This window comes from Dromiciops gliroides, chromosome 3 (genome assembly GCF_019393635.1).
Source record: "Dromiciops gliroides isolate mDroGli1 chromosome 3, mDroGli1.pri, whole genome shotgun sequence".
NCBI lineage: Eukaryota > Metazoa > Chordata > Mammalia > Microbiotheria > Microbiotheriidae > Dromiciops > Dromiciops gliroides.
In genome coordinates, this window is record NC_057863.1 from 307,581,614 (window position 1) to 307,597,676 (window position 16,063).

The 16,063-nt window shown below is 41.4% G+C and overlaps 1 protein-coding gene and 1 non-coding gene across 2 annotated transcripts; both read left to right on the top strand.

Moving 5' to 3' along the window:
- Positions 1-4,535: 4,535 nt before the first annotated feature.
- Positions 4,536-14,955, top strand: NFKBIZ (NFKB inhibitor zeta). Its single transcript, XM_043997684.1, is given in 21 exon segments — positions 4,536-5,031; positions 7,485-7,642; positions 8,476-8,506; positions 8,613-8,631; positions 8,633-8,720; positions 8,820-8,831; positions 8,834-8,977; positions 8,979-9,084; positions 9,087-9,142; positions 9,144-9,252; positions 9,255-9,618; positions 9,729-9,834; positions 10,280-10,312; positions 10,314-10,422; positions 10,661-10,729; positions 11,592-11,761; positions 12,589-12,666; positions 12,668-12,700; positions 12,834-13,001; positions 13,665-13,677; positions 13,680-14,955. Coding segments are annotated over 21 exon segments (2,196 nt in total). The 5' UTR covers positions 4,536-4,739; the 3' UTR covers positions 13,718-14,955.
- Positions 7,200-7,334, top strand: LOC122752381. The gene has a single exon (XR_006356131.1). It is a non-coding gene; the product is annotated as a small nucleolar RNA SNORA2/SNORA34 family (small nucleolar RNA).
- Positions 14,956-16,063: the final 1,108 nt, after the last annotated feature.

The following is a 16,063-nucleotide window of genomic DNA, read 5'->3' on the forward strand; positions in this document are numbered from 1 at the left end:
AAACAGATGATTTAGTCAGCTTTTACAAGGTACAAATATCTTTTGCTAACCATGACAGACTATGATGTCAGATATTTTACTGATTTACTATTCTTTGCTGAATCCATATCAATTAACATTCATAAATAAATGCTCAGGGGACCTTGATTAGAATGTTCTGAGTAACCAAAAGTACCCACTTTCGTTATTGCATATTTGTCTATTTATGCCAAAAATTTGAGGGTTTTATTACATTCTTTTTTTTTTTTTTGTCGAATTCCACACATACCACAGTTTTGAGACACTATCTTTTTAGACGCCAACTAATACTTTGGGAGGGAAATATCTTTTTTGGGGGACGGGTGGAGGGAAAGGAGAAGTTAATTCTGAATATCAAAAATATCTTTGACTATGAGTATTGGAGATATGATATCTTTCTTCCTGTAGATGAAGGGATCTCACCTGTGAGAAGGAAGAGATATCCTCCTTAGCCCTAGTGGACAGAACTAGGGACAATGGAGCGAAGAGACAAATTTAGATTTAATATAAGGAAAGAACTGATGGCACTTAGAACTAACAGTGGAATAGGCTGCCTCTTGAGAGACAGTAGTTTCCCCATCATTGAAAATCTTCAAATAGAAGCTAAGGTATGCTTATAGGGTATACTATAGAAGGGGTTCATGTTCAAGAATAGGTTGACCTGATTGAGCTGACCTATTATATTATATACCATGTGTTAATGAAGAAAACAATTGAAAATGAAAGTACTATATGTCTTATTTGGCTTCTTTCTGTGTTTTAAATTTCTGTTTTGTTTCCTAGGCTAACAATATATGAGTAGTGAATGTTATTGAAATCGATATTGAAATCTACTGTAGTAGCTTAGTAAACATTATGAAATACTTTATGTATTTTGCATGTATCTGTTACAGATTTTTACCAAGATGGGCAAGAATTAGGGGTGAGGAGGTATGAAGGAATTATGAAAGCAATAGGATGCAGGGCATGAGAAATGAGGAAATACAGGCTGTCTGAAAAGTTTTAGTGCAATTTTAAGCTATTAAGGCTTAAAATTGCACAAAGACTTTTGGGGTAGCCTATATTTACTCTGCAAAAATTATATTCTGTTCCTTTAAGAGGCACTTCCCATACAGTTATATAGAATGACAATTTGAATTAGGTTTTTTTGTGGCTCCCAAGTCCTATGACATGGGGTTTTTCTCATAATAACTTTGAGAAATTTGTGTTGAAAATATTCTCATCTTCATTTTACAGATATAGAAAATGAGGTAGGTGAAATGATTTCTTTTCTTTTCTTTTCTTTTTTTCTGTGGGGCAATGAGAGTTAAGTGACTTGCCCAGGGTCACACAGCTAGTAAGTGTCAAGTGTCAGCGGCCAGATTTGAACTCAGGTCCTCCTGAATCTAGGGTCGGTGCTTTATCCACTGTGCCATCTAGCTGCCCCCAAAATGATTTCTTGATGCTAATACACTTAGATCATGTCAAAACTGGAATACAAACCCAGGAATATCTGATTTCAAGTCCACGACTTTTTTTTTTTAGGATGCTTCATAGTTATAAAAATCATTGCTGTCACTTTTTTGCTGTTCACTGAGTTACTCTTCAATCTCTTGTAATGTGGCTACTGACCCACTACTCTATTGAAGCTGCTCTCAATCAGCTCCTAATGGCTATTATGATGACCACAGTCTTCTTGACCGATATTTTACTCTGTTGTCTGCTTCTGGATACTCTCCCCTGTCTTGGTTTCTGTGACATTGTTCTCTTCTAGGCCTTATCTTACCTCTCAGACCATCCCTTCTCTGCCTATTGCTAATTTATCATTCTTCTACTCTCTAAATACAAGGATTTCATTCTCCTCCTAATCCTTTTCTGGACTTCAAAACCATGCCTCCTCTATTGCAGGATCATCCTGGGGTACCTTTTCCCTGGAGTAACCTACAATATCCATCTCACCGTAAAACCTGCCCCATTGATCCCCTACCCTTCTTTTCTCTTTGGTGAGTTCCTTCTGGGGCCTCCATTTTGTGGGAGGGCATAGGCCTGACTGCTGTCATTCTCCTCCCAGGCTTGCTCCTGACTTTCTGGACTTCAAAATCATGTGCTGCCCAGGGTACTTTCATTTCCCTTCCATCTGATTCATAAAGTGCTTCGCACAATGCCTTACATACAGTTGGAGCATAATAAATGCTTGTTTCTTCCCTCTTCCTTTTGTATGTTGTCATCTCATTAGTATAGCTCTTTGAGGGCAGAAACTATCTTTCTTTTTTACTATTGTATCCCCAGTGCTTAGCCTAGTTCTTGGCATGTGGTAAATAGTTAATAAATGCTTTTTTCCCTCTCTCCTTTCTTTCCTTTCTTTGTTCTTCCCTCCCTCCTTCCTTCCTTCTTTCCTCCTTTTTCTAAACACAAAGATTCCATAAGGCTTGGGCCTTATCTCTCTATATGAGGGTTCTTAATCTGGGGTCCATGAACTTGTTTTAAAAAATATTTTGATAACTATTTCAATATAATAAGTTTTTATTATAATCTGAGATTCGTTTTATTGTTTACGAATGTAACCCCAAACCTGTTACTAAGGGATGCTCTCCTTATTGGTGGAGATCAATGTTCTGTACCTATTTGAAGGGTGGAGTGGAAGTAGGGGTTGGCATTGTCCATTTTCTCTCTTGAAGCTGAAAGCCAGAAGTTCTGGAAGCAACTTTGAAGCCCAAAGAGGATGGAGACCAGAAGAAACTCACTCTGCTCTCTTTCCCACTCTTACCACCTATACCTCCACCTTGACTTTCACACAGGTGCTTGGGCATTGATCTCCACCAATGAGAAGAGAGTACCATACCAATAGGCTTTGGGGACTTGTGTTACTCATTTAAAAACATGAATCTGAGGAGGGGTCCAGAGGCTTCACCAGACTACAAAAGGGGTCTATGACACAAAAAGGGTTCAGAACCCCTGCTCTATATATTTTCATTTTCTCTGTCTCTGTCTTTCCTTCTTCCTCTCTCTATTTCTTTTTGTCTCTCTCTCCCTTGATAATCTTATGAGCTCCCAAGACTTCAGTGATCATGAAGATGCTTCCCATTTTCACATCTTTCAAATCTTTCCTCTTCTTCTTCTTTTTTTTGACTAAGACTACTGGTTCCATCACCTGAGGCTTCGACTACTGTACTAGGCATTGAGACCATCCCCACCCTCCAAAACAAAACCAAAAAAGACTACTGTCAGTAGCTCCCCATTCCTTCTCTTCATCCTGACATTGCAAGTCCTCCATGATCTGGGATCAACCTGTCTTTCCAGACTTTAGTTCAAATTATTCTTCCCTTTAATCACATCACAGCTAATTTCTGCTAATCTCCACCTCATTCAGACCACTTTTCCCTCAATGGATTCTTCTAGGCCGACTCTAATGGCCGGAGGACACTACCTCTTCACCCTCTGGTGCTGAATTTTTTTCTCTTAACTATGGCCCAGTTCAGGTGCAAATTCTCCATGGCAGTCTTCTCTGGTCTCCCCACACCTTTGTCTTTGTGATACTTGATCGATATTGGATGGACTTGTGTACCTGTCTTGGTAGTTTAACTCCTCAGAAGTAGGGACCTTGTTAATGCCAATCAATCAATCTAACAAAAAAGCATTTATTAAACTCGGACAGGGTGCCAGAGTCAGGGCTGAGCATTGGGGATTAAAAAGAAAGTAAAAAAAAAACAGTCTCTGCGCCTAAGAAACTCGCTTTCTAATGGGAGAGTCAGCAAGTAAATAACTACTAGGTAAATACACCATTTATTTAGTAGTAGATAGATAATCTCAGTAAGGAAGGACCAAGCCCAGGGTGGAAATAAGGAGTTGGGATCTTGGGAACTAATCTCAATGAGGAAGGCCGTTGCATCGGGTGGGGGACTGGGAAAAGGAGCCCTGTAGAAGGTGGGATTTGGGCCGAGACTCAGAAGAAATCAGTAAAACTAAGAGGCAGAGGTGCCTGGCTGACGGCAGCCGGAGTGCCCGGCACGGAGGAGGCGCTTAATGGATGTTCCCGGGAATGACTGTGCGGCTCGAGCCAGCCTGGCGGAAGGCGGACTCTAGGGAGAGGTCGAGTGCGGCGGCTGCTTCTTGAGCTTGACTTCCCTCTCCCGGGCCGCCAAGCAGCAGGAGGGAAAATTGTGTTGGCTGGCTGCCACCCCTCCCTTCTGTAAACTGCCCTACCAGGTCCATGCCAAGTTGGGGAGGGGAGCGACTTTGGAGACTAGGAAAAGTGGAAGGGAGACGGTGGGGGATGGGGGCGGTGTGCGGGACTCCGGGAGCCAGATGGAGGTCAAAGCCAAGGTCGGCTTGGAGGAGGAAACCAAAGGAGGCCAGGCGGAGCCCCGATGGGGCGGGCCCGGGCGGGGGAAGGGAGGGATGAGGGCGGAGGGGAGCATTGCCTCATCCTGTACATTTTACTGGAAACCTGCTGTGCATCCGGAGGAGGAGCCGCCGGCTGTCGTCCCTCCGCGGCCGCCCAATGGGCAGGCTCGTCCGGGCGAACGCGGCCGCCCCTCACCCACTTCCCCAGCCCCCCGCCCGCCTATATACCGGGGAATTCTCGGCCGCGCCCGGTCGAGCTAATCAGTCTGAGTGCGTGCGTCGCAGCTCCGTGCGCTGCCCTAATCTGTGTCTACAGTCCCACCGGTGCGGGGGTCAGTGCGTGCGACGGTGGCTAGTGGGGGCATACACCCGGAGCGACGCGTGGTCGGCCCGCGAGCATGATCGTGGACAAGCTGCAGGAGGACAGCCGCGGCGGGGAAGGCCTGCTGGACAGCGCGGCCGGCGAGGGCGGCCTCATGACCAGCCCCCTCAACCTGGCCTATTTCTACGGGGGGTCGCCCCCGTCTGCGGCCGTGGGGGCGAGCGACGCCAGCTTCTCGTCCGGCCACTCAACGCCCGGCTCCCCGGGCTCCGACTCTTCTGATTTCTCCTCCTCTTCCACGGCCTCCTCCTGCAGTGCAGCCGGAGAGTCCCGGTCCAGAGGGGGTCCCCGCGCGGACCGTGTGTCAGGTAGCCCGCGCCCCCGTGTCCGTGACCTTGGGATGGCGCCCCCTCACTGCGGGGCGTCCGCAGTGGCCCGAGAGCCGGGGGAGGCATAATTGGGGTTGGGGGTGTGTGCTTGGCGCGAACTTCAGAGATCCAGAATGGCTTCGCCTCTGTTACCTTCGGGAAACTGAGGCGGGAGCGTGGAACGGAGTCCACGGAACTGTCATTTTCAGTTTTTTTCTTCTTTTTTTTCTTTTGATGCTGCAATTAGAGAATAGACGAGGGAAAAGGAATTTTAGTGGTTTTTATGTCCGTGAAAGTTTTGTTTTTCTAAATTTCCATAAAAACACCCAAGTACAACATTTAGAACTCTAAAAGTACAAAACTCTAAAGAACAACATTAGAAAGAAATTAGAAAGGAATATACAGTGTTGCATATACACTTATGATGTAATTATGACTAATTTGGGGTATCCTTTTAGCTTGAAGAATTCTGTTCTGGTAATGTCCGTTAAAATGATATTTACCAAGTTACTAATAGAATGACAACTGTGATTTAAACAGTTCTGTTTTTTTTTAAATTATGAATTAGATCTAGAATATGTTTGCCTCTATCGGTGAGCCCCATAGTAATAAAACAGGTCAGCTTTTCTTTTTTTTTTTTCTTAGTGAAACTGGTTTTTACTTTGGGGGGATGGAGGTCGGGAGGAGCTGGCAATTATGTCTTTCTAGGAGAATTAAAGATATCATATAAGTCTTAGTGTTTGTAATACTTTTTAAAAAAAATGCTGGTCAGTTTCTTAAAAACTTTTGGGCTCTTCCCCCCCCCCCCCGTTTTTGGTTGGCTTATTTTTTTGAACGTGCCAATTTTTTTACTTGGAATTCTTGTTTTTAAAACCATTCAGCTGACTTTTGTTTTAAAAAAACTATGGTTACTCAATGTCAACTAGTAGAATCATAGGGTTTTGCTAAGATTATCTATTCCAAAGATTCTTAAACTGTGGATCCTTGAGTAACTGAATGTGGGGTTGAGAAAAATTTGGCAGTAAATGTATGATTTATATACTACTTTTATATACCTACATACCCCAGGGTGGTGTAAAAATTTTTCAGGCAAGAAAGGATTGAGAAAGTTTAAGAAGTCCTGCTCTTGTCCACTGCCCTTGTTTTACAGATGAGGCCCACTGTAGAATGTGGAAAGGCCAGCATCCAAATTGGGATGACTTCAAATCCAGTTCCATTACTCAAATTTCTTCCTCTCTGGCTACTGCCTTACCTTGGTGTGGTGTGGTTCCTAAAACTTTTCATGTCAGATTTTATGTGTAACCTCTTGTGGAATTTCAAAGCTTAACAAAAATAATTTTACAAACTCTTTATCTACCTCCTATCCTCAGTTTTTCCTTCCCCTTCCCTTCCTTTCTCTTTCCTTCCTTCCCTTCCCCTCTTAAAAATGAAGTGCCTAGAATGTTCCACTTCCTGGCTTTTTTGCTTGTTTATTTAATGAGCAACAGATCTAAGAGGTTATGACACAAGTGGTCATAAGTGGAACACTGAACTCATCTCTGTTTCTAACATTGTCAAGTTTTGGCTCAAGTTCCAAAACAACAACTTATTTCCTTTTTACTAGGAAGACCAACAGATGGTTCTGAAGATTTTTTTAGGAGGGGAAATTCTCAAGAGTGTTTTTTTTAAATAGTACACAAACCTAAGGTTTTTGTAAATTGAGATCACTGGAAAAAGTCTATTTTGCCTGACTTCTAAGGTGGAAATGCCAGACTTTTAAAGCCTTTGTTTGAAGAACCCAAGGGGAATTAGCTAATAAAAATTGCTTTAATCCTTATAGCAGGCTCATGTGATAAGGGATAATCAACTTTATTATTCCTGTTTTACAGAGGGTTGGATTTGAGAGGCAGAGAGACACAATATGCTGTTTCTCAGACAACTTAGATGTGGGGTTGCCATCACACTTTTGTGAGGGAAGAACAATTTTTTGATCTTTACAAAAACCCTGTGAGGTAGACAACTGTTATTGTCCTCCATTTTATAGATGAGCAAATGGAGGCTTAGGAGAAGTTCAAGGGATTTACCCAGGATCACATAGCTAGTATTTGCTGTCTGTTTAGTCCTTGAGAAGTCAAGGGACATTTTCAGAGAGGGGCTTAATGGCAGTGGCTTCAAAATAAATCACTGGGCAGGCCCTGAATCAAGACCAATGGTTTGCTGTAGCTGTTGGTTTCAAACAGGAGCCGAGAAGAATGTCTCCCTATAGTCTGTTGGCTTTCTAAATTCCTAGTGGGGAACAGCCAATTCAGTTGGAAGAGACAATTACAGAAACGAAAATTTAAAAAAAATGGTATACCAGATTTATTGGTTAAGGAACCCCCTTAGACATTATTTAATAATAACCTGAGAGGTTATTTAGATTTGTGTTTTTGAAGTTGGATAAACTCATATGATTTCTTTTTTTTCATGAGCAGGTGAGCACCATATGGCTGGTGGAAGACAGCAGAAAGGACCCTTTCAAGGTGTTCGTGTGAGAAATTCAGTGAAGGAACTCTTGTTGCATATAAGAAATAGTAAGCAAAAGTCGTCTGCTCCAGCTGTGGATGATTCAAGGTGATGCCTGGTTTTTAAGGTGGTGGTTGTTTTTGACACAGATTCTGTGTTTGTATTTGTGTTCCTAACTGGATTCATCCAGTAGGATGTTAGTGGGGATATTCATGGAAGAGGAGGAGTAGTATTGAGATGATGGAATTGTGGTGAGTTAGCAAAGTTTTAAATTGGAAAAAACGTGATTCAACCATATTCATTTCATTTTAAACTTGGACTTGAGACTAAGATGAAGATGAGGGGTGGGAAGTTGTTATGAAAGGTGGTAAGTGGTAGAAGGTGAACATTCGTGGAATTGATGTTTATACTCTTTAACACTGAATTAATAATTTGTACTAAGGAGGGCCTGAGTGTATTTAAAAGAACTTTCACTCAGTGGGTCCCCCTTGTTGTGTTGTGGAGATGACCCTGGCTCGTTGTAGACCATGTTAGGGAAAAGCCGCAGTTTGTCCTACCACATCGAGAAAGTTAAGGCTTCTGGCCTTCCAATAACTGGTCTGAGCTAAGTTGGGAGAGGCTCATTACCAGGTTCACCCATAAGTGATGTAGGTTTTGGTCACAGAAACCCATAAAAAGACCAAGTCATAGGGGCATCTAGGTGGCGCAGTGGATAAAGCACTGGCCCTGGATTCAGGAGGAACTGAGTTCAAATCCAGCTTCAGACACTTGACACTTACTAGCTGTGTAACTCTGGGCAAGTCACTTAACCCTCATTGCCCTGCAAAAAAAAAAAAAAAAGACCAAGTCATAAATGGGGTTGTGATTTGCATTGGTGGGGAAAAAAAAAATGTTTACACTAATATTTCTTAAAAACTCAAGACATAGGAAGTTAAATGGGGTTTTTCTTTCTCCTTGTAGGCACAAAGTGTGACTACAGAGCAGTTTACAGGTAAGAGATTTTTGTAATATGGTTTAGAAAGGTTTTAAGAATAAAAACATTTGACTACATCACAGAAAAATTTTAAGATGACTTATTCTGGAATTCTTTTTCTCAGCAGAGTTGAAGAACATATTGACACACAGGGAAAAGGAAGGGGGCAGATCCTGTCTCTGATGGACCAGCTTGCAAAAGGCCAGCTACGTTATTGCACACCCAGTTTTTGGTAAGTATTTCACATCTTCACCCGTGAGACAAGTTACTGATTAGCTGTAAACTTTGACAAGGGAGCCAATTTCAGATGTGGTAATTTTCTTTTTTCCAGACACCACCTCAAACACTCCAACTCCTGTGGATAGCATGAAGATGTTTCATATTAATGAGCCCAAACAGAACAACAATTGTGATCTGCTTCAGAACATAATGAATATTAAAAATGAATCCAATCCTGTTTCCCTAAATACAGTTCAGTTTAGTTGGATGAGATCCGGTGGTTATGAATCAGAGCTCCCCTCGGGAGCAGTATCAAGATTTCCATGGAGGGCAGATTCTCACTCCACCCCAGAAATGCCAGCCCTTCCAAGTCAGCAGCCCCCACAAATAATGGATCAGTCTCAGATATATCAATTTTCTTCTCCACAGAGTCAGGGATTTGCAACAACCCTATAGTCACATTTCAGCCCCAGAATGTAGCCCATATTCTGGGAAACCTCAGTCTCCTACCTATGAGCCAAACTTATTTGATGGGCAAGATCTGCTGTTTGCCCAACCCAAAGTTTTGCATCTCTCCTGTGTGGCGCTGGAGAACCAGAGAATATGACTCTTCCCATTCAGACTTCATCCAGGGCGCAGCAGCAGCAACAGCAGCAGCAGCAGCAGCCAAATGAAATCAACATTCAAAACTTTAACCCGGGGCCAAACAATGCCTGTGATATCCTGGGTGGGCAGGATCCAGGCTTAACACCTTTAAACGTTTCCCTGCCACTCCAGAATGTGACCGGGAGTTCAGTGAACACCACACAGTTAGGAAAGTCCTTCTTTCAGTGGCAGGTAGAACAGAAGAAAACAAATTGGCCAACCTCTCCCCAAGATCGCTTTCTTTCCAAAGATGCAGATGGTGACACGTAAGTCCAGCTTTTAAATTTACATATGTAGTTCCTTATAAAATAGAAGAGTAGAAAGATGAGAAACCTAAAGTAATTTATTCCTTTTTTTTTTCCTACCTGTTCTCCAGGTTGCTGCACATTGCAGATGCCCAGGGACGAAGTGCTCTGTCTTATGTCCTTGCAAGGAAGAAGAGTGCTCTTCAGATGTTAGATCTTAAAGATCATAATGGCCAGGTGAGATTCTTATTAGGTGTCTGAAATAGACATCGAAAACCTGGGCTCCCAGGGGGCAAGGAGGTCTTGGGCTTAAATGCAGAGCAGAGTCTCTGAGCAGTTACCCTTATGAGCCCAAGACTAAGCAAGAACGTTAGCTTAGTTTTTTTGAATAATTGCTAAGAGTTAACCTGAAGTTAATTGGGCCAAAATATAGCTTTGGAGAAGTAAAACTAGCACCCCCTACTCTTTAAAGTACATTGTTTATTAATCAACAAACCATCTGCTAAACACCTACTGTGTGTAATACAAAGACAAAATGCAGTCATTCCTGCCCCCAGGAGCTTTGTTAGTGGGATGCTTTTAGCGGGTGGGGAGAGTCTTCTTATTTCGAGTCATATTCCTGTTAAAGTAATTGCATGAGAAAAACAAACATCATGTTTTTCCCCTCTCTGAATGACCACAGAGTGCCTTTCAGGTAGCAGTGGCTGCCAATCAGCAATCTCATTGTGCAAGACCTGGTGAACCTTGGGGCCCAGGTGAACACCACAGACTGCTGGGGAAGAACACCACTGCATGTCTGTGCAGAAAAGGGCCACTCACAAGTCCTACAAGGTAGAAACTCTCTATCTGGACCAGTCACTGTTCTCTAAATGGCAGAAGTGTAAGCACTGGATTAGTTTCCTTCTCTCCAGCTGGGGACCCTCCTTTTGATTTGACATACTGGTATTTGGTTAACTTGGAGAGTTAACTTGAGCTGTTCAGTACACACTTATCTGTACTTTTTTTTCACCTTTCAAATTTACTCTCAGTCTAAGAAGCTTCTATTTTTTTTTTTTTTATATTGTGCAGGCAATTCAGAAGGGGGCCATCTGTAGCAATCAGTTTATAGATCTGGAAGCTACCAACTATGATGGTGAGTGGTAATTGCAAGCTTTTTTGTTAAAGCTGACCAGGGCTTATGGGACTAGATTTGGGCAAGCTATTATTTATGCTTATTAAAACTATATAACTGGGAGGAAATTGGAAACTAGACTATCCTATTTTTCCTGGCAATAACCACAACTACAGTTTGTTTGAGTATTAAGTAGAACTAGTTAGAGGCAGCTAGGTGGATAGAGCACTGGGCTTGGAGTCAGGAAGATTCATCGTAGCATGAATTCAAATTCACCCTCAGACACTTACCAGCTTGTGAGACCCTGGGCAAGTCATTTAACCCTGTTTTCCTGAGTTTCCTCATCTGTAAAATGAGCTGGAGAAGGAAATGGCAAATCACTCCAGTATCTTGCAAAGAAAACCCTAAAAATGGGATCACAGAGGAGTTGGACACAACTGAACAATAGCAATAGAACTGTTGCTTTTTCTAACCAAGACTTATTAGGAGGTAATCATAGACAATAGAGCTAGAAGAGACTTCATAGGCCCATCTAGTTGAACTATCTTATTTTCTAGATGTGGAAACTGAGGTTTATAAACAATTTTTAGAACATCTCAGTTCCAACTCTGGAAAGTGACAGGGCTGGACTGTATGATTCTGAAGGTCCTTTATAGCATTGACTATATTTCTCTGAGTCGTTTATACTTTGTGTTCTCTTAAAAAGCTAGGCTTATATCATTAATTACGGTAGTGGACAAAAACCAAACCACGAGCACTTGGAGAGTTTCAAGCTCTTGAGTGGGTATCAGGGCACCAGAAATGTTTTCCCAATAGCAATATTCATTTTGGGAAATGAAATCAGATGAGTGGCTCCTTCTGATTTTGGGATTTCTTGTTCTAGGTCTCACTGCTCTCCACTGTGCGGTGGTGGCCCACAATGCTGTGGTTCACGAACTCCAGAGGAACCAGCAGCATCACTCACCTGAAGTCCAAGAACTTCTCTTGAAGAACAAGAGTCTGGTTGACACAATCAAATGCCTAATCCAAATGGGAGCCACTGTGGAAGCTAAGGTGAGTTTGCAGAAAGTGCCTGGGATTAGAGGCAGGCAGCCTGGTGAAGTGGAATAGGGGCTGGGCAAATTGATTGACTTCTCTGCTTCAGTTTCCACATTTGTAAAATTAGGGGTGGCAAGTATGACTGGATGGCCTCTTTATTTTCTCTTCCTGCTTTAAAATCTATGAATCTGGGGCGGCTAGGTGGCACAGTGGATTAAGCACCAGCCCTGGATTCAGGAGTACCTGAGTTCAAATCCAGCCTCAGACACTTGACACTTACTAGCTGTGTGACCCTGGGCGAGTCACTTAACCCCCATTGTCCCACCAAACCAAACCAAAACAAAACAAAAACAAAATCTATCAATCTTTGGTTTCTGACGTAGAGAAAAAAAAAGCAGTTAGTTACAACACTCTAAACATCATTCATAAATTTTCCCAATGCCTGTTAAAATGTTCCATTTAATAGGTGTGTAATAATTGGGGAGATAGTAAAGCATCTTTAATTATAGATAAATACCTTATAAAATTGTTTAATTAGCTCTTAACCTTACTCCATTACTTCTCTCTCCCTTATCCCCTCCCAATTGTTTAGTTTGAATTAGATTATTTTTAGTTGAAAGGAAGAAAAAAAAATCTTACTTTCTCTTGAAATTGAGACAGAAATTTAGTCTTTCTTTGTCATCTCCCAGGGAAGGTTGTATTTCTTTTTTTTTATGTAAGGGATTCTTCTGATTGATTAGTTAGTGTTGGGTTGCTATTTTATGTTTTTTTGTTTGTTTGTTTTTTTTTATTGGCTCACAGTGCAAATGTGTTGATGGTTTTCCATTCTTTCCTTTGACTAGGATCGTAAAAGTGGCCGCACTGCTCTTCATCTGGCTGCTGAAGAAGCCAATTTAGAGCTGATTCGCCTCTTTTTGGAGGCTTCCCAGCTGCCTGTCTTTTGTGAATGCTAAGGTAACTAGTTAAAGCTTTGTCAGCAGAGCTGGCAAGTAGGAACAAGCCTGATGTCAAAGCCTTAAGGCTTTTGGCTCTGGGGAAAATTCTCTCCCACTGATGGATGGGTATTATTTCATTTCTGTTCTCCCAGGCTTACAATGGTAACACTGCCCTCCATGTGGCTGCCAGCCTGCAGTTTCGAGTGACCCAGTTAGACGCTGTCCGTCTGCAGATGAGGAAGGGAGCTGATCCAAGTACTAGGAACCTAGAGAATGAACAGCCAGTTCATTTGGTTCCAGATGGCCCTGTTGGAGAACAGGTAACAGCAAAAGGAGGAGGGAATAGATTTAGAACCTTTGTTCATTCATAAACGGGTTTTTGGTTTTTTTTTGGTGGGGCAATGAGGGTTAAGTGACTTGCCCAGGTCACACACTAGTAAGTGTCAAGTGTCTGAGGCTGTATTTGAACTCAGGTCCTCCTGAATCCAGGGCCAGTGCTCTATGCATTGTTGCCACCTAGTTGCCCTTCATAAACATTTATTAAGTACCTACTATTTGCTTGGTACTGTGCTAATAGCTGTCGATGCAAAAAAAGGCAAAAAGATGGCCTCTGACCTCAGGGAGCTATGGGGGAGACAACATACAAGCACATAATATACAGAGCAAGCTACACTATGGGATAAATAGGAAATAATTAAAAGAGGGAAATTAAGAGGGGTTGGGAAAGGAGTCCTGTCGAAGGTTGGTGGGATTTTAGTTGACACTTAAAGGAAGCCAAGGAGGTCAATAGTTGGAATGGAGCAGGGGAGAGCCAGAGAAAATGCCCTATGATACAAAAGATGAGAAAAAGTCTGTCTAAGGACCCTTATAATTTACAGATTAACTTTTTAATACCTCAGAGAGATGAGGAAGGAATGCTGGTTAGTTGCATTGCTCCTCAAAGAGAGAAATCTGATGATGTTATTATTATTATTTTTTTCCAGATAAGACGGATCCTGCAGGGGAGTCTGTTCAGCAGAGAGCACCACCATATTAGCTCCATGTGGATCTGAAAGTATATAGTCAACACTCACTGTCAGTTAGGCAGTCCCTGATGTATCTGTAAATAGACCATTTGCCTTGTAAATGGCAAATGTAAGTTGTTTCTGTGAAACAAAGACATTAGTTCACTATTATATAGTGGGTTATATTAAAGAGAAAATTTTAAAAATTTAATACCCTCTTAACATATTGGAATTTTACATTCCCCAGGTGGCTGGGATCAAAACACTCGGATTTATATTTTTTAGTGGTTTAAATTGACAGATGGAGAAGATTTTTTTGATTTTGTGTATGAGGCATTTATCAGTCTGTTGGTTGCCAGGTTAAAAGTCAACAATTCACAAAAAATTTTTGGAGGAATCAAAGCATTTAGAGAAGAAATGAATATCATTGTTGTTGCACTTTGTTTAATGTGGGTACCATGCAATTAAAGCATGTAATATATCTATAGGTGTTTAGCTTTATGAATGATCAGACAAAAAATGGTTGAAATTTGCAGGTGTATATGTTTGCTCTTTTTCAAAAACTAGATCAGAATGTACATATGCTGCTAGACAAATGGGCACCCCCAAATTTTAAGCGAATAAAGATTAAGTGATTGTTTTATCACTCATACATATCTTTTTTTTTTTTTTGCAAGGCAGTTGGGGTTAAGTCAACTTGCCCAGTGTCAATTGTCTGAGGTCGGATTTGAACTCAGGTCCTCCTGAATCCAGGGCCAGTGCTTTATCCACTGTGCCACCTAGCTGCCCCCCACTCACACATAACTAAAGAAGCTTTTGTTTTTTGAACCACCTAGCAAGTTTCTGTGGAGAAACTGAATGGAGCAATTGGGCACTTTGGTGGAAGACACAGCATTCATTTAGAGTGTAATAATGTTTTCTTCTCATTCACTGAGTTTGTGATAATTCTGCTTGTAAGAATATACATATTCTTGAGGAGAAACGTTTTCTTTCCTCTAGGGTTTTTATCTTATCTCTAGGAATAGCAAAAAAGTCAAAATAATGTTTGTTAGTCTCACCCAGATTTTTTTCTCTCCTTAATAAGTGTACTAATGATAATGTATAGTTTTGTTCTGTATTTATTGTATAGTGAAAAATGTCCTATTTTATTTTTTAGTTCTCAATTAATCTCTTAATGTACTCTATAACACTGCCTGATCTCCAGGGTGCCCAATTTAACTTGTACAGCTGTGATTGCACACTAATCTCCTTCTACTGGATTTGATTCGTTTAAAAAAAGAAAAAGACAAAAAAATTTTCTTAAATGTTGGGAAGCATCACATGTGACTAATCCTTTGTGACTAACCTTAAATCCTTTAAAAAAGATAGCTTTTGGTTTGATCACATTGTTTGACCAAGTATGTCTTGTGGACAAAAATTAATTATAAACATTTGGTGTCAATGAATGTAGTTGTGATGCATACAGTTAAGTATACTTTGAATAACTTTGTATGTATTTAAATAAAGTTATTAATTTAGTTATTCCCACTGTTTTAAAAAGTGTTTTCTTCTTCCTTGGTCTTGATAAATCTTGGAGGGATAGCAAAGATTTTACTGGTTAGTTATTTAAACATAGATCGTTGACATTGTTGGAGGAAATGAAACATAAATGCTGTCAGTATGACATAACCTCCTCAGGACTGTCAGATGCTAAATATCATGTGTAGCCAAATAGTTGTCCTTTAGAAGTTTATATATTAAAGCAAAATAAGATCCTGATGGACCTTCGACATTTTTAGATTTTTGGTTCCAGAATATTTTTGTTGGGGTAGGGGTAGCAGAGGGAAGTTGAGAGTCTGGGGGTTGGATGAAGAATAGGGAAAAATAGGTGGATGAATACACATCCATCAGACCTAGACTAAAAGGACATGGAATTGAGCCAATGAGAGGCGGCATGGCATAGTGGCTAGAGAGCTGCTTTGAAACCAGGAGGACTGTCTTGCTTCTGACATACCAACCAGCCTTGAGCAAGTCACAAGCTTTCAGTGGTTGTTGGCACCCCTAGAAGACTAAAGTGCAGAAATGTTTACCGACATGAGAGTGGGAATTTTCTTACTCATTTATTACAATGAAATCACGTAGGTTCAGGCCCTATCTTCATTAAGGCAGTAAAGATTGTTTCTGCTTCCATACTATTACCACAATTAGTGAAAATTCATTATAGTATTGCCAATGTTCAGGCTGGCTACGGTGGCACAGTGGATAGAGTGCCAAGCCTGGGTCAGGAAGACTCCTCTTCCTGAGCTTCAAATATGGCCTCAGATGCACTAGCTGTGTAATCTTGGGCAAGTCACTTAACCCTGTTTGCCTAATTTTCCTCATCTGTAAAACGAGATAGA